This window comes from Homalodisca vitripennis, chromosome 6 (genome assembly GCF_021130785.1).
Source record: "Homalodisca vitripennis isolate AUS2020 chromosome 6, UT_GWSS_2.1, whole genome shotgun sequence".
Taxonomy (NCBI): Eukaryota; Metazoa; Arthropoda; class Insecta; order Hemiptera; family Cicadellidae; genus Homalodisca; species Homalodisca vitripennis.
The window spans coordinates 132,483,112-132,501,971 of record NC_060212.1 but is presented as its reverse complement, the minus strand read 5'-3'; the positions used below and the strand labels follow the sequence as shown (position 1 = coordinate 132,501,971).

Below are 18,860 nucleotides of genomic sequence, written 5' to 3'. Positions count from 1 at the left end.
ATTTTTAGGTAGTAGTTCATTGGATAATAAATAGTGCAATTGATTCTACTATTACCATGTTTTCCTAATCAACATTGGTACTCAGAGAGACTAAAATTTAGCCTACTGTTAGGATGGATTTTTTTACCTTCCTATGAATAGCCTAATACGTTTATGTGGCCAGGTCAGTGGGGCATGCCCACTGTGAGCGCCTCGGGGGTCTTGGGCATGTTGGCTGGGGTCTTGGCCTGCACCGTAGAGTCTATCAGCTACTACCCAACAGTCGCCAAGATGTGTGGTAAGCTTTCGTCACTAACCAATACAATAAACTACACGCATCCTTTTGTATATGTGTGAATACAGCTTCATAGTATACATTAGTTTTATTAGATACACTTACCTGCGTTCGCATGCATTTTTGTGGGCTTTGCACTTCTAGTTCGAGTAAATTATATTTCTGACGCCGATGTTGGGTTTTCTGTGTTGCTATGATCAAAAAATATTTTTATTTACTCTGGTCTTTTGGCCATAGTTGATTTTACATTGTTTGCCCAATTAAAAATATGTATAGACCTACAGGTCTCAAAAGCGTTGTCAAAAGACAGCTAAGATGGGTTTTATAAGTCTTTAATTTTACAGTACAGTTAGATAGTAACTTAGTCCTTAATATTTGAATTACAGCAATAACCAAGCACTGCATACTTAACACTTGCCAAAATGTACAGTTAAAAATAGATTTTTACAATAACATTTATTTTTCTTACCTGGATATTTTCTTACTCTATACTAAAAATAGGTTGAAGAAAAGGTCGAAATAAGAAGTGTTGTTACTATCAAGCTTCCTCTTTGCTCTCAATACTATAAATGACAACAAATTAAAAATAGTATTAAATTAATTAAACATACAGTTATGCTGTCGTAAAACAATATATACATAGAACAATTTATTACACTGAATATGCTCTTTCAATTAACAATATTGTTTTCTGTAATGCAACTTTAGAGACTTTTTCGTTGCTAGATATCAGTGGGGCAAGGTCCGAAAAGATTTTCGAGACATTAATATCCTTAATGTTAACCAGGATCCTAAGAATGTTCACGTAAAATTTCAGTACAATCAATCGGTCCAGTAATTTCTAAGTGATTAGATAAACACACACAAACAAACAAACAACACACACACACACACGAACATTCACATACATACACCATTAAATTTAGGGTATTCTATAAAAGTATAAATTATACGTAATTGAACCTTTATCATTTAATTTGTAGGTTAATTTGTCTACTCTATGTTTAGAATCTTTAAATCATTATTCATCTTGTTCTTTCTTTTAGTCAGCATTTGGTCTGTAAGAGCAAGCTTTTTGGTTACTGTTGATGTATTTTTACCAAGCAAGTTATGTCTTTAGATTTAGTACTGTGAGTACTTACTGGGAAAGTAAGTTGCATTAGCTGAATTAATGCAGTATTTACCCACATGGTGTAACTGGTTTAATAAAATTTATTAAATAAACATTTTTTTAGATTCAGAGCATTCTGAATTTCATTTTTTACTTCACAACGAAACAATGGTTTATATATATTGTTAAATAAGTACATGACCATATCCATTGTTGGATTAAATTCTCATCAGACGTCAGGTAATAAACATCTCATCGTAAGGTTCTTCACTGGACCACCGATTGACTATTGGAAGCGTTATGTAATAATGGAATAAGTATTCATTAACGTACTACTACAATAATCATTTCGTAACTGATCAACGATTTAACATGATCTATTAAATGAATAACTTTTGCCGCATCAGGCACTAAAAGATCCAGTGTATTACAAAAACAATCATTCACTTTGTCAATGACAGTGGGTTAGCGACACAGCAAAAATAACCGATCGATCGTCCGAGAACTGAACTTAGCACGTAAGAGCGTATCCATCTAAATTCCATTCTCAGACAGAGATTGACGATTTGGGTTGTCTTGGAATCATCTGTTAGAAGACGTTATTTCCAGATCCGCTATAGGATACATTACATGTCACTAATGTTTAATGATTACAGAATATTTTTCTCATCATCGTTTGTTTCAATAAAGTTTTAAACCAAAATTTAGATAGGTCAAAGATATTTGTTTTAATCTTCGACGTTAATCTCGTTTTGCTCTTTCAACCTAAACGGGATGATATGGACAAACAAACATGGTTATATAAAAGATGTGGATATGAAAATTGTTTTAAAGCAAGTTATGATTATGAATTCTAACATTATATTTAATACAACAAACAAAAATTTAAATAATTCCTGCAAGCTCACAGTGTTTGGGAAACTTGATTAGGATTTCAAGCTGCCAAAACGAACTACTATAGTAATCAGATAGGGATCGTTTTAATAAAGATTAGTAAAGGCTATTATTAAAATTTGTATTGAGTACAAATAAACTTTTTATGACTATATGGATGTTCTGTATTATGTTTAAAATATAGCTCTAGTTGAAGTTCTTTCTAAAAGACAGAAAAAATGCACTCCTCTAAGTCATACTTCCCGGTCCACTTTATTGGTGGAATTTCGGCATTTCAATTCTTCCTTTTAAGTTACGTCACTACAGTAAATCTCAAACATTGCAAAACCATCAGTACAATCATAATAAAATCTGTTTTCCTTGAAATACATAAATATAGTCCATTATTTAGTATTTCGCTGTCAATGAAATTATTAAGCCTTTTCTTAAGTTCAAGTTGACATTTACTCTTAAGTTAAAAAAAATTTATGAAAGTGTTGAATGGTAACCTGATATTATAGCATGTCATTGGTAACATATGTTATTACACAAAAATTAGAATAAGGAACATTGTATTCTTACATACATACGGTGAAATATATATATATATATATATATATATATATATATATATATATATATATATATATATATATATATATATATGTAAGACACACTATATATTACATAAAACTATATTGAACATCTTTTACCAGAAAATCTTTAAAAACTGTGTTTTTAGTGTAAAGTTTAGATTTTAACATATGATACGTAATCATTTCCAAGGAAATTTAGAATATTTTAGAATAGTGGGAAGGAAAGAAATATGTTTATTCCATATTTTATTGTATCATATATGAGATTTTCTATTTTAGAAAAGGTAATAGTTTTCCTCAGTATGTAATGATGTTTTGACTATAAAACAAGGAAAAGATTGGACTCGCTTACGTAACAATATATTAAGTAATTTGCATTGGCTATTAAATTTAGTTTTACTGTGTTGGAGCATTAGGTATGATAATTCCCCACTACAGCTGCGGCATGTTATTAATATTATTGTTGGTTGTTTAATGCCTAATTTTGCAATAAAATATGTGAGTTAATATCGCAGTAAAAGTTGCTCTATTTCTTTGTGAAATGTATCTAGGTACTCTATTCAAATTTCATGTACGCTACGACAAAATCATTATTCCAACAGTGATCGGTCTTTATTAATGACAACAGATGATAACTATCACCAAGGTAAACATTACAGTAAAATACACTCAGCCCTGCTGTATATCGTGTGAAGTATAGGGGATTAGGGTTTCTAAAATAATTGAATACAAGCCACATTGAAAAAATCCTTGTGCATTTGCCACGCTTAAATTAATAGTGATAACATTTTAAACCCTCCAAAAATGTCATCTGCCAGAAGTTAATAACATAAAATCCAAAGAGATCAACAATAATAAAATTAGAGACAATGACAAAGTCTTAATATTGTAATGTTAACTAGGAATTCCACATTTACATGAATTCAAATGTAAACAGTTTACGTTTTTACAGCATTTTTCTAATGTACATCACCTCTTTTATTGTCCTAAAAGAGCTTATTCTTGTTATTTAAAAATATCAATTAAAAATATCAAAAAAGCAATTTAATTTGCTTAATAAACGTAAAAGCTTACAAAAAAGCTTGCCTGTCAAGAGTTAAGAAGATTAGCAAGGTTTAGCTAACAAATGACAATTATTTATACTGACGGACCTGAATCCGAACGAGTTTTTCAAAGCTGATTTATAGACATAGATCCCTAAAAACATGTTTTTGTCTTTAATGAAATCTCTTTTCATGAGTTTACCATTGAATTGAATATCATTCTGTTGTTGATTATACTAGAATTTATTTCGAACACAATTACATAGATTTATGTCTTAGGATGATTACACAATGTATATCGTGCACTGTATTATGTATTGGATTGTGTTGTAGCCGTTAATTTATTTATGCTAATTGGTTGCATCAAATGTTGTTGTTAATCATGTAGCTGTATGAGAATATTTATAATTATTTCAACTTTTTTGTAACCTTTGTTCTATTACGTTAGAAAATACGTTATAAATGGGACAGTTGGAATAAATATATGATAGTTTTTATATCTATCTTAATGATTGATCTCTTAAGTAAAAAGACTGGTGAAAAACATCAAAGCACTTTCTCTTGGTTTTGAATGAAAGGAATTCATTAGATTAGTGCAATACCACCAGATTAATAAATTTGTAAATAGAACTCCCAAGTAAAACATTCTGTTAACATCGCCTTACAGTTTTATTAGCTGAACGTTTGTGAAGCGTATTATTCGATTGGTTGTAAAATTTCATTTCTCTTTGATCACACGATATCTCAAGAATGAACAGACTTGAAATTTTGGATGAAGCTTTATTTCTAGGCATTATCGAATAGGATGACAGTGTATGTCGTCCCATGGCATTTGGATGAACTTTAACAAAGTCTATGGTTACTATGACGGCAACTAGGAAGCACGGAATTAATAAATTTGTAAACAAACGTCGTGCAATCGTTATGAAATTTTAAAATGCAACATAGTAAACATGTAGTCTAATGACTTGATATGTGACATGCAACTAGCATCACGTATTGTGTTACGCAGCATGTGGTGTGGCATATTTCTTTCTTGTTTAAAATATAAGTAAGTAAATCTTTTTATGGGTACGAGTCTTTCCCATGTCATAATTACTGTCCATTTTCCAAAATTATAATTCCAAACATTAACTAATGAAAGCTAAATGTTAAAGCAACTCCCATTTTGTGATAATTTAAAACTAAATAACAAATTTCTTTGCAACATTGATTCTCACTTGGAATAACCCTTGGCTTCTAATTGGCCAAGTGATGATCATCAGACCACATTTTGCTAAAGTATGTAACAGTCGTGTTACAGTTAAATAATTAATTCGATTTGAACGAATTACTGCTTTTTTATAAAGCATAAGAGATTCTTAATAAGTCTAAAAACGTACGTTATAGCATAGTATGCAAAATAACATTGAATTCATTTGTACTACATGAAAAGTTTTATATTATCATGTATTAAAATCCATAACCTTGTTTGATCGGGGTTACTTGAACATTAGTACACGAACAGAATAACATGTTTATACGTAAATAAAAGTTATTGCTCACTAACGGTAGTTTATACATAACTAGCTGTTTCCCGCGGCTTCGCACGCGTCTCTTAAGCTTTGCCCGTATATTTCTTTGCCTTCAAATAGTGTTTGGATATTTTAATATACGTAACTACTGTGTTGTAATTGCAGTTTATAATGTGCAGGCGCTTTGATAACTTTTATATCTTGCAGTACAGCCTGGTGGTTAGTTACATCAATGGGCATTGCGTATAAACCTTCTACATAGAAAAATACAAATTTTCATAGTGATCGGTCCAATAGTTTCTGAGTCTATAAAGGACAAACACACAAACATTCATTTTTATATATTATGATTGCAGAAACAGTTTAAACAAAATTTGTCGTTTCTCTTAAGCTTACTCTATGCTTTAAAACTATAAGTGTAAAGAAATTTATATATAAATATATTTTTTGTCGTATTATATATGTTTACAAAGAACAGCTGATTAAAAATTTGAAAAGACTCTTTCACTTAATAACATATGTTTGCTGCAATGCATTTCTTACGGGTATTTCTGTAACCAGTGGGGCGGAATCCTGAATCGGGAAAGGGATAAAAAGTATCCTATAACCTTCTACAGATCAAGACGAACAAATTAAAAAAAAATTAGGCGAATCCGTCCAGCCGTTTGTGAGTGATGCTGTTACACACGAACAGTTTCATTTTTATATATATAGATTACAACTACTACTACAGAGCAAATAATGAAATTCGAGATTTACAGGTGTAATTTATGTATTTATTTACCTCACCCATTATTTAAAAATTTACTTCTGAAATACAAAATATATTTAGTTTAATAAGCGAAAGTTGAATTCCTTGATTAAGACATTTACCTGAATGCTGGGTAAATTACCAGAGGTATTTTCCTAACAGAAAGAATATAAATCTATAAATATTGTTCATACAACATAGCCTACTTGACGTTCTGAAACTACATATAATTAGAAAAGGTAGATTGAGAATTAACCAAATTGTGCTTTATCGTAGTATCACAACACAATATTCCACACAATATATGTATAAATATTGTTCCTGTAATATGTCAAGGGATTATTGAAGGAATCCATTCATTGATCAAACTCAGACAGTTTGATTTTCCGTGTTTGTAAAGCAATATCGGCATGTTGAATTGGCCATTCAACATGCTACGTTGCATGAGATTCAATTTAAATTTGCCTTTTGTGAAGAACATCAGATTATTGGGTTTTGCTTAGAACATATTTTTTGTTTAATGTTAACTCTATCAGTCGGATTGTTTTGTTTGTATATTTTCGTTTCCCATGTAGTCTATGGAAGCTAGCTAATTAAATCAAGTAATTCTATATATTGAAAGGTATTAGTATATATTGCTAAACATATATTCAAGAGTATGTCAATGGTGTAGCGGGTATGACGGTTATCCCAACAGAATCAAGCAACGTCGAGCGTGGTTGCTGCTTGGATGGGTGACCGCTGAGCGATCCTGTCCTTTCAAGTAGCCTGCCTTCCCGGTCATTAATGGTGGTTCGTAAGTTACCTTTAAGCCGTTGGTTACCAGGTTACGTGTTACAAAAAGGGCCTCTTAGTCCTAACTGAGTAAAATAAGACATTCTTTGACTTTTTGAATCTGTATCTGTACGAAGATGCTCTAGGAGGGGTTTTACCCGAAAATAACGAAAATTCCTTACTTTTTATAGAGTGTATACGACAAACAAATATCTTGAAAATTGCTAATTAAACGTTTTCAATCCATCCTAAAAATGTAAATGAAAGTTGATTGATATATTGTACAACTACAATTTTGGTTGCCGTTGCTTTGAATTTACAAAACATTCCACAAAATGTAAAAATTTTAGTTTTTAATAGTTTTAATGAAGTAAAATTTCCAGAGAATTGGTTGTAAAAACTACCACGTAAAATTCAGACCGAATCGTATAAGCCTATTATCTAACGGAAGTTTAAAATCGAAATTATATTCCAGGAGCGCCTCCACCCCCAGTACACGCAATCAATCGGGGCATAGGAACCGAAGGTCTGGGAACCATGTTGGCTGGCCTGTGGGGCAGTGGAAATGGTACCAACACCTTCGGCGAGAACGTTGGTGCCATCGGCGTCACCAAAGTAAGTAGTAGCCTATATCCACAGAACAATATTCTAACAATAAAACAAATATTTTCTTCCAATTATATATCATGAATAAAATATGCATTTTAAAATGTGGATTTATTTGCCTTTTAGGGCCTTTGAAAATAGGAGGTTTTCAATCATCTGAAATAATTTTGTTACATCCCACCCATTTATTTTTAGAGTGGATAGGTGACTTTCAACCGTATAAACATTCCAAATCTTGTTATCAGTAATGCATAAAGATCAAAATTTAATTCTCACTGTAGATTATCTGTTTTTTTTTTATATTCTTAGGTTGGCAGCAGGCGGGTGATCCAGTACGCATGCGTGTTGATGTTACTGCAGGGTGTCATCAACAAGTTCGGCGCGGTCTTTATCATCATCCCTGAGCCTGTCGTGGGTGGCATCTTCTGTGTCATGTTTGGCATGATTACGGCATTTGGTAATCAATTATTAATTGTAATGATGCCACATAATTGTAATTATTTTTTTATCCTGGATCTCGGTGTCATGGAGTGTACAATGTATGTGATATCACTTATTAGAATTCTGACATCTGAAGAAGAGGGTAGATTACAATCCTCGAAATGTAGAGTTGTTCTTTTTGTAACGTATACAATGGTAAATTTCTGAAATCATGTTAACCTTTCGATCCATCCATCGTCAATAACAAACTTTAAACAAAGGATACCGGTATGGTATAATTATTTGTTATAAAGTGAAATGAGCTCAAACAAATAGTTTTACAATTGTTAATTACTCGTAATTAACTTAAGATTTCTCTTGTTTGGCCATTTACTTGTGCTTTTAGTTAAAATAGAACTCCCATTGTTTAAATGAATTACATAAGTATATATTTGTACATATATTATTAATTATATTCAACAAAGGGTACATAATCGTACTTTTAACTATAAATTGCAATAAAAAGATTAACTTCCAATTATTTAAAAGTATAGATTCTATAAATTGACATTTTAACAACAATACATAAAAAATATGTAAAATATATTTAAAATGGTAGGATTATAAGTGAATTTTATATATGACATTTCTCTGTAATGAATAGTCTACTTCTGATTAAATTGGAGTCAATATCTTCTTAAAATCACTTATTGTTAAGAACACTCCCAAAAAAATACAATGTACTATAATATTTTGTGTAACATTAGATATGACTAATATTTTGAAAACTTATCATTGCATTATTTGTTTTCAAGGACTGTCTGCTTTGCAGTACGTGGAACTTAACTCCTCCAGAAATCTTTATATCATTGGGTTTTCTATGTTCTTTTCTTTGGTAAGTTTACGTCCTTAACATATTTCGTAGTATATTTATATAAAAAATGTATAATGTTGGTACCACTGATAAGCGAATAAACCAGACGTGGCCCACCAACCACCTGTTTCCGTCTTTCCTCTCTTTGCCGATGACCAGATGTCGTTACGTGAACATATCCTTGGAAGGCCTCGGTATTGAATTAAAACAAAGTTTATTTATTAATCCTGTCAATGTGTTTTTTGAGTTGTATTTAAACGTGATTATAACAAAACACTACACATGGAGATAACAATAAATTAATGATACAGTAAGAAGATAAAATTTAATTTTCTGGAACAAAAGAAAAGTTCTACAGGCATCTTAAAGCGTTTACGGAGTAAAGCTATTTCAATATGAGTTTCTTGCAATAAATCGCTATTTCGTATAAGCCTAATCATAACAATTTCAATTTTTCTCCCAGAAAATAGTCTCTGTAAGAATTGCAAGTTATAAAATTAGTGGACTAAACTGAAGTATTGGCAATAACGTACTTATTTATGTAGTCCGCGTAGTTTCTACATCAATTGTATATTTCAAAGGTCAAAAGAGGGGTTTTATGCATTTTAATTTCATAAACTTTAATTCTCGGGTATAACTTCAAACCGCGTGTATATCAATTATCGAAAGTTAATTGAGTTGTCCTTCTCTTTATAGCATCAAGGACGTTCATACTGTTTATGTTTAGAAAACATATAAGCTCATCCCCGCGTTCAGAACACTTAGTACAAAGTGATATTGGCCTTGATAATAATTTGCTTGTTATAATGTATTCATCAATTGTTGAAATTAGAATTTAAACTACACTTAGATGGTGTTATTGATTTCATTACCGTTTTTTATTGTGCTTGTTGTAACCTTGTCGTTATATGTTAAAAACATAACAATAATAACATTCCTGAACATGAGTCTGCTAACAGGTCCTTCCCAAGTGGATGGTCGCCCACCCAGACGCTATCCAGACAGGTAGCCAGATTCTAGACAGTGTGCTAACCGTGTTATTGAGTACAAGCATTCTGGTTGGAGGTCTACTGGGCTGCTTACTGGATAATACCATTCCAGGTATATAATACATCTTCTCCAGCTTACTGGCTAGACTTAGCTTAAACCGGCATTTTCGAAGTAAAAACATTCATTTTCTGGAATACCAGCATGGGAAATTGAGAGATTTATTCGTAATGATTCTACATCCGCAATTCATACCCAAGTTAAACTTAAAGAGGAGAGTGACTCTGAAACTCTGGTGGCCTTCATTTTAATATCTTATTCCTGCTACAGTATTGTAAAGCTGCGTTATTTTCTCACATTTCCTATTTAACAGGAACGCCAGAAGAGAGAGGTTTGATAGCCTGGGCCGAACAGATGAAACTTGAGACCACACCAACCGATGACCACTCGCAAGAAAAGAGCACCTACGATTTTCCCATTGGAATGTCACTTGTAAGAAGGTAAGTGTATCAAATATGACAAATAGTGAAAGTGAAATAAGACGAATGCGTAAGTAAGATTTGCAAAGGATCCTTTACAGGAGAAATATAATACTCCTATCCTACCATAGGACATTCTAATTAATCTGTACAATAATTTTGTTTTATTTATTTGTTTTTTTAGTGATAACACTTTTTATATAAAGCAGATCATATAAACCTAAGATAATGTAACGTATTTGGTGTACTGTGCTTCCTAAACCAATGTTATGTTTAGCTACTTAAAATGCTACTTGTCATTAATAAAAAAATTAGAATTTTTCTACTGAAGAAGAATGGCAGAGATTATTTACGGATAGAGAGCGTTGAACCAATGCGGACCGCTTATCTAACAAGCAAGACTGATAAGGTTATAAATTACTTAAGAGGCTTTTGTTAAACTCTCCTTTTTGTGAGCTTCTAAAAGGAAAGTCGAATGAAACATTTTCCAAGACCATTTATAGAATTTTTCATAAAAATGCTCATAATTGAGTTACACACAATCGTGGACCAGACACATTTCGGTACCTACGCCTGATAGAATCTGTGCTCTGTCCCCCAACTAATTAATAATCCTTCCTTCTCAGGAAGTATACGTTAAAAACTTTGTTAACTTTTCCAAAAACTTGTAACTGCTGCCTTCTTAAAATAGAGTTATAAAAAATTAAAAGTTAAAAGTTGATTAAAATAATTTATTATTTAAAAATTATGCTTCATCTTGGTATATATGTTGCGAAATAGTCGAGCTAAAACTTCTACTCAAATGGACACAGCCACCATCTCTTAATTTATAATTGGTTAAGACAGGCTAATAAATGTACACATGCACATTGTATATATATATATATATATATATATATATATATATATATATACATTTATATGTATGAGTATAGTGTTTAAGGGCCATAATTGTTGAAAATGCAAAAGATTTTTTTGAAATTTCAATTGTATTTTTGCGCCTTATAGGATGATTTCGATAAAATCATGCAATGATGTACATTGCCAACTTTTTTAAATAATGGATATGAAACATTTTATAGCAGTAATTTGTTTTGTTTGAAGAGAATATTTTATGGGGATACAATATATAATTATTTATTGCGAATTGCCCAACAAACAACTTTTTCCTGCTATTCTTACGCCACGATAATCCACCACTAGTTACATACACAGCATTGTGTCAAAGTTTTCACATAAATGCAACACAGTCAGCTATTACTCTAATAATATAATAAACAAAATGACATTTTTACCAGCTTACATGTTTACCGTAATGCCACATTTTTAAATTTGTGGTATATAATGCACGACTTTCTGTATTTGTTCTACACGACTCTCATCGATTTATAATAGAACGATGCGCTCTCCTCGTTCACGTATGTTATTATGTGTATACATTTGAATGTGAGACTAATGATCAAATTTAAAATCAGTGACTTCCTTGGATGTCTCGACTTTCTCACAAAAATTAAATTTTAAATGAATATGCCATTAAATTTGGACTGTGGCTTTTAAACAATGCTTTCCTTTAGAACGAGCTGAGATTGTTTTAGTCTATACGCTGTAGGGTCTACGAGTAAATAAGTGTATCACTGAGACCAAAATGGCGGGCTGGAGGCACGTGACATACATTCCTAAAGTTCTGTACATAAATTTTGTGCCGGAGAGCTAGGCAAGGAGGGAAACTTTATGATTATTATTTCCATTCCCTCATTTAATATTCTAGTCCAGGCCGGCTAGAACTGTTGTGGGCAACGCAACAGGCTCAACTCCAATTTTCCAAATTGTATGTGAACATTCCGAAGAATTTCTCTAACTAATTTATCTTCGTTCCAGTACAAGATCCTTAAGGAGAAAACAGTGTTTTGCCGCTACATTCTTATGTCTAATATATACTGCGTAGGAATACATTCATAAGTACTCGAACTGGTAGAATAAATCTTGTTTCATTAGACACATGGCATATTTCTATTACATCCAATGGTGACGATCTTGTCATTATTGCCTGTAACTGCATTACATTTACTTTGAAGCACATAACCGAAAGGCTTTATAGCAACTTATGCAGACTGGACTATTGTACCTAACACCAACAGCAGTAGAAGCTGGAACATTATCACCTCAGCTGGGCGTGAGCTATAGCTGCATCATACCCCAGTCCATTTCTCTATCAGTTTCTTTATTCACTTCATTACAATAACTTAAATTATGAATTAAGTACAAAATGTTTATTGCTAAATACTTTAGAAAATGTATTAAATAAACTAATTGCTCAAGTCAGTTTTCAGTATTAAACACGAAAACAGTTTATTTTTACCTTTGAAAACAAATAAACAATTTTCACAATAGTCGTGTAGGCCTAATATAACTCTTGTTTTGAATGAAAAACCATTCCAGAAATGCCTACCATTACAGGTCCAGAATGTACACTACCCAAAGTTGCGCTTTTCCTGCCCGGCCGGTTAGACTTAAACAGGTCATAAACCCCCATACAGATCCTCCAATTTGAAACATTCTACTAAAATACAATATGCCGCATTTCAATATGGGCAGCGCTGTCGCCATAGCTCCTAAACGCTTCGCCAACCCCCTCCCACATACACCCCATACCAGGTAACATAGACTTCCTACAGCGTACGAACTTTATATGTGTGAATACCGACGCTTGCCTCATCCCGTACTATTAAATACACACCAGTTTCTATGTGTTTTTACTTAACAAACATAAAGAAACTAACTATAAATTCAAATTCTACTTACCACATAACCAAATTATGTAATCAAAAGCATATATTTGTTACTACTGCATTCATCTTTACAGATTTATATCCACGATTAAAATATCAAAATATTTAGATAAATATTAGACTATCCACTTGCAATATATATGGCAGTTATGTTATACTTTATCTATCTAATGAAGGCGGTTGATAAATGATGAGTCTGCAACCGGTCCCTTATCTCTAGCATAGGCCAACTTAAAAATTAAGTCTACTGCAGTGTTAAATATCCCTTCCGGTTCAGTTTGAAGAAAGTTAGTTTTCACGTGTGGCCATCGTCTTGAAATGTGAAATCGAATAATGCATTATTAATTTATACGTTCAATTAGCAAAGCACTGACTGAACAATAACTCTCAATTTTGGCTTTTCAATATAATCTTGACGCTTTTAAAGATTTAAAACTCTATACCTATTGAAGCATTACAAGAGATTTTTTATAAGCGTATAAATTACCTTTATTTGAAAAATTACTCTAAAATTGGAGTTATTTATTTAGAACTAACTGTTTCACGCGGCTTCGCACGCTTTTCGTAAGCTTTGCCCTTATATGAGGACTTCTGATTCAAGTGAATTATATTTCCAACGCCAATGTAGAGTTTCTCTTGTTTCCACGATCAAGAAAACCTGTCAAAAGTATATGTTTATAGCCATTGTAAATGTACATGTACTTTATTATAAAGTGGTCTAACACCCAAGCTTTAAGTTCAATCAAAACTTTATTTCAATTTCAATATTCAAATATACATTATAACTTAGCGCCTTCAAATAGTTCTTGGCTATTTAAATACGTAACTCTCTCGTAATTGCGGTTTATAATGTGCAGGCGCTTGTAAAACGTTTATCACTTGCAGCCCCGCCTGTGGCGAGTTACATCAATGGGCATAGAATATAAACCTTCTCCGTGAAAAAATACATACACATACAAATTTTTATAATGATCGGTCAGATGGTTTACGATTCTACAATATATATTATATCAAAATTATGTTTCTGAACATATTTACTTGTAATGGTTCTTCTAACCCTTCGGCCACCATCGTGAAATTTTAAGAGTTATTAAAGAAAAATAGGAATAAGGTTGCTTAAAATTACTTGCCATTTTTTATATTAAATTTATTTCTTGAAATACCAGAGATGAACAATTTTGCTCAAGTGCGAATGACCACATTAGAACGCTTTGTTAGTTAAGAGTGGTTAATGAACTCAAGCAAGATAAGTATAAATAATGTCTCTACACAACGTTAGTCTGAATTTATTAAGAACTACGGTAGTTATCTTCTTCATAATTATTTCCGTAACGTTGTAATATTACGAGATTTCAAAACACGTCAGACTAAGAACTACGGTAGTTATCTTCTTCATAATTATTTCCGTAACGTTGTAATATTACGAGATGTCAAAACACGTCAGACTAAGAACTACGGTAGTTATCTTCTTCATAATTATTTCCGTAACGTTGTAATATTACGAGATGTCAAAACACGTCAGACTAAGAACTACGGTAGTTATCTTCTTCATAATTATTTCCGTAACGTTGTAATATTACGAGATGTCAAAACACGTCAGACTAAGAACTACGGTAGTTATCTTCTTCATAATTATTTCCGTAACGTTGTAATATTACGAGATGTCAAAACACGTCAGACTAAGAACTACGGTAGTTATCTTCTTCATAATTATTTCCGTAACGTTGTAATATTACGAGATGTCAAAACACGTCAGACTAAGAACTACGGTAGTTATCTTCTTCATAATTATTTCCGTAACGTTGTAATATTACGAGATGTCAAAACACGTCAGACTAAGAACTACGGTAGTTATCTTCTTCATAATTATTTCCGTAACGTTGTAATATTACGAGATGTCAAAACACGTCAGACTAAGAACTACGGTAGTTATCTTCTTCATAATTATTTCCGTAACGTTGTAATATTACGAGATGTCAAAACACGTCAGACTAAGAACTACGGTAGTTATCTTCTTCATAATTATTTCCGTAACGTTGTAATATTACGAGATGTCAAAACACGTCAGAATAAGAACTACTGTAAATGATCCGAGAATTTTAATACACATTTTTGTGTTGAGCAATATCGAAAAATTTAAGAATAACATTTGTTTATAATTACCTACAAGAAATGGGTACACTACGCCAACACCACATGTCGGCTATCAGGCTTTGCTGCTTACACAGTTTCAAAAACATTTCTTCTCGAGTTTTCCTTTAATACTCGAGATGTTCTGCAGACAGATAGAGTGACAGTCAGTCATACAGAAAATTTTTTCCCTCAGTAAAAAAAGATAAATTGTCTTAGCGTACTGAGTGATAGGATTCATCGACGCTCAGCCACATTCTACGGTTGGATTTCACCATCATAGAACTTATGATGGTGGCATAAGTTGGCATGAAAAGTTCTTCATATGGCAAAAAAAGGCCATGAGAGTTCTGGACTGCCTAACCTTGAGACAATCATGTAAGGCTAGTTTTAAGAAATTAAAAATTATCACAGTTCCATCCTTATATATTTTAAGTACTTTGCTTCATGTTAAACAGAATATAGACTCCTTTGCTGCTCAAAACTTGAATCATGACCATTTAACTAGAAATAGAAACAACCTTATAACTCCATATGTAAGACTCTCAAAAACTTTAAATAGTCATGTTTATCAACAGCTCATATTGTATAACAAACTACCATTGCCTATTAGAAATCTGCCTTTTAACAAGTTTAAATGTTTTGTATCAGACTGGATTAAAGACCAAGCCTTTTATACTATGGCAGAGTACAAGGACTATAATTTTTCCGAAATTAGCTAGGCAACTGATTACTATTTTTATACTATAGCCTATAAGTTCTATAAATTGTAAGATCTTATTATAAGTAACCTAATGATCTCAAAAATGCTGTTTGTCTTCTTGTATTTGACGTATCCAATTACATTGTAAAATGTCTTAAAGGAAATAAATAATATTGTCTATTGTCTATTGTCTATTGTCTATTGTCTATTGTCTATTATTCTTGTCTATGTAAAAATTAGTATGTTTCAAGAAAAATTTAAAGTCTACAGATGAATTCTTTCTAGAGGTATCTTGCCTCGAGATATATTCACATTTTTGTTCATTAAATTAGGTTTCATACTAGTGAAGAAATAATACAAGTTACTGAGAGTTAGGGAGGGTACTATAACGCAAGATTACACTATTTTTGTATGATCAAATACTGACTCTGTACCAAGATTAGTGCAAATTTATTTTAAAATAAGGCAGTTATCGTGTCCGTAATATCGAACATGGTTTTGAATCGGAGGAAATGCAACAAATATCCCAAAGATTCCGTCATGAAGGTGATTTCAATAGGCAGATATACAGGGTGTCAATTAAGTCTGGAACCTCTTTTTTAATTTTTAAACCACAATATAAAAAAAATACCAAAGTTCACACGTGCTTACTGGTGATAGTAACGCACATATCTGCCCAATTACCGACCAGATAACCCCTTTGGGGGACGGTCCACAAGGAGTTAGGCAAAATTCTTAAATAGCAGCATAGGTCAAGTTTGGTATCAAATTAAAGGTCTTACTTAGCAGAGTACAATGCCGCAAACCGAACTTAAAAAGGTGGATTCATTCAGTAGTTATAGCTATTTGAATTTTAAAAACAATTGAACAATGTAAATTATTAAGTATTACAAGTAAACACCAATTTTTAAGTACCTGTGATCAAAGTAAGTGTTCAAAATGTTCCCCTACCATCGTCTAGCAATGTCCTAGGTGGTTGTAAAAGCCAACCACTGCATTTTGAAGGTAGTCACGAGGAATGTCTTGAGCTTCTTGGACTATGAGATTTCTTAGGTGCGCCAAATTTCGAGGCTTAGTACGATAAACTTTATCTTTGAGGTATCCCAAAAAAAAGAAAAATCCAGCGGAGATAAATCAGGTGAACGAGCAGGCCACTCTACTGCACCACGTCTTCCAATCCATCTGTGAAGGAATAATGTATCCAAATATTCTCTAACAAGGAGAGCAAAGTGTGGTGGCGCGCCATTTTGTTGGAAAAAAATTCTTTGAAATTTTCGACCAAGAGCAGCTTGTAGTGCAGGAATTATCTCATTTTGGAGCATTGCTAGATACGAGTCACCATTTAAATTACCATTGATAAATAATGGGCCCATAATTTGAATTCCTATAATACCTGCCCAAACGTTAAGTTTCTGTGGATGGTGTGTATGACTCAATCTGCCACTTTCACATTTTAACAATAGTTGTGTTATTGGTAATAATAAATTATTGATTCCTGGCTTCGATTACTACATTGTCAGATGATGGGACGGGAATATTTTGAACACTTACTTTGATCACAGGTACTTAAAAATTGGTGTTTACTTGTAATACTTAATAATTTACATTGTTCAATTGTTTTAAAATTCAAATAGCTATAACTACTGAATGAATCCACCTTTTTAAGTTCGGTTTGCGGCATTGTACTCTGCTAAGTAAGACCTTTAATTTGATACCAAACTTGACCTATGCTGCTATTTAAGAATTGTGTCTGACTCCTTGTGGACCGTCCCCCAAAGGGATTATCCGCTCGGTAATTGGGCAGATGTGTGCGTTACTATCACCAGTAAGCACGTGTGAGCTTTGGTATTTCTTTCTATTATGGTTCAAAAAATTAAAAAAGAGGTTCCAGACTTAATTGACACCCTGTATATATATATATATATATATATATATATATATATATATATATATATATATATAAAATCTCCCTAAAATTATAATATTTGCTATATTTTTCACTGCTAATTAGTAACAATACTTCAGATTATACCTATAATTTATTGAAATACAAAACAATTATGAAAACAATCACAAGTTATACACAGCACATTAGATTGAAAAAAACAACTATGCATGTAATTGAGTAACTATTGCACATTTTGGATTGTTTAAAATAAAATCTTAAGGCTAGGCGGAAATAAAAAATGTTGTTAAATATTTATTTATTGGAGTGGAATGTACTCCAGTACAGGATTTGTTCCTTTCAATGCAAATAAAGGAGGAACCCTAGTTTATAAACATCCTAGTAGCATGAACATGAGGGCAAAGGTTTATCTGTCACAACCGCCCCCCTCTCTGGTTGACAAAGCACGTATATAAAATACTAAGAGGGATGGAAAACTTGCGCTTTGTACTAACTATTTATTTGTTTCCATTGTACTAATCATGCTAATTGTTAAATTATTATATACAAACTCAAATTCTGTTATTTTATTTCAGATGGACATGGACATCATACCTTCCATTCATGCCAACATACAGGTCCGGGCAATGGTGCTGCTGAACATCATAAGATTGTGTACTTTATTTAAATATATGTCTATTTATCAAAGTTACTTGTTATGTTTTACGCTTACAATATATTTTTATCTAATAAAACATTTTCAGAGTTTTAATATTAGTTTGGACCCAAGGTATAATGTTGTGTGATCATATATTTTAGAGTTTAGGCAATCTCTAAAACATATGTAAATTTAAATATGTGGGCCAATATAAGAAACGACTGTGCATTGTGTCCGCGCATCCTGTCACGTGACATCCGTTCAAGGTCAACCACCCTTGGCAAATCCTCCACTACGCCACCATTACGTTTCAGTCTCTGCCGGTGTTGGTTGTGTGTTTTACTGCTTTTTTTGATGCCATGTCAATCATTACTCTCGCCAATTGTGAGGTGC

General features: G+C 32.3%; 1 protein-coding gene across 3 annotated transcripts in view; it reads left to right on the top strand.

Annotated features, from left to right (window-relative positions):
- LOC124364925 (solute carrier family 23 member 1) overlaps nucleotides 1-18,581 on the top strand; it is a 55,844-nt gene extending 37,263 nt beyond the window's left edge. For all 3 annotated transcript variants that reach the window (XM_046820741.1, XM_046820743.1, XM_046820740.1), the window contains exons 8-14: nucleotides 164-277; nucleotides 7,412-7,551; nucleotides 7,852-7,999; nucleotides 8,778-8,857; nucleotides 9,796-9,937; nucleotides 10,197-10,323; nucleotides 18,406-18,581. In XM_046820741.1, the coding sequence (XP_046676697.1) occupies nucleotides 164-277; nucleotides 7,412-7,551; nucleotides 7,852-7,999; nucleotides 8,778-8,857; nucleotides 9,796-9,937; nucleotides 10,197-10,323; nucleotides 18,406-18,469 (815 nt within the window). In that variant the 3' untranslated portion in view covers nucleotides 18,470-18,581. The remainder of the gene's footprint in view (nucleotides 1-163; nucleotides 278-7,411; nucleotides 7,552-7,851; nucleotides 8,000-8,777; nucleotides 8,858-9,795; nucleotides 9,938-10,196; nucleotides 10,324-18,405) is intronic.
- Nucleotides 18,582-18,860: the final 279 nt, after the last annotated feature.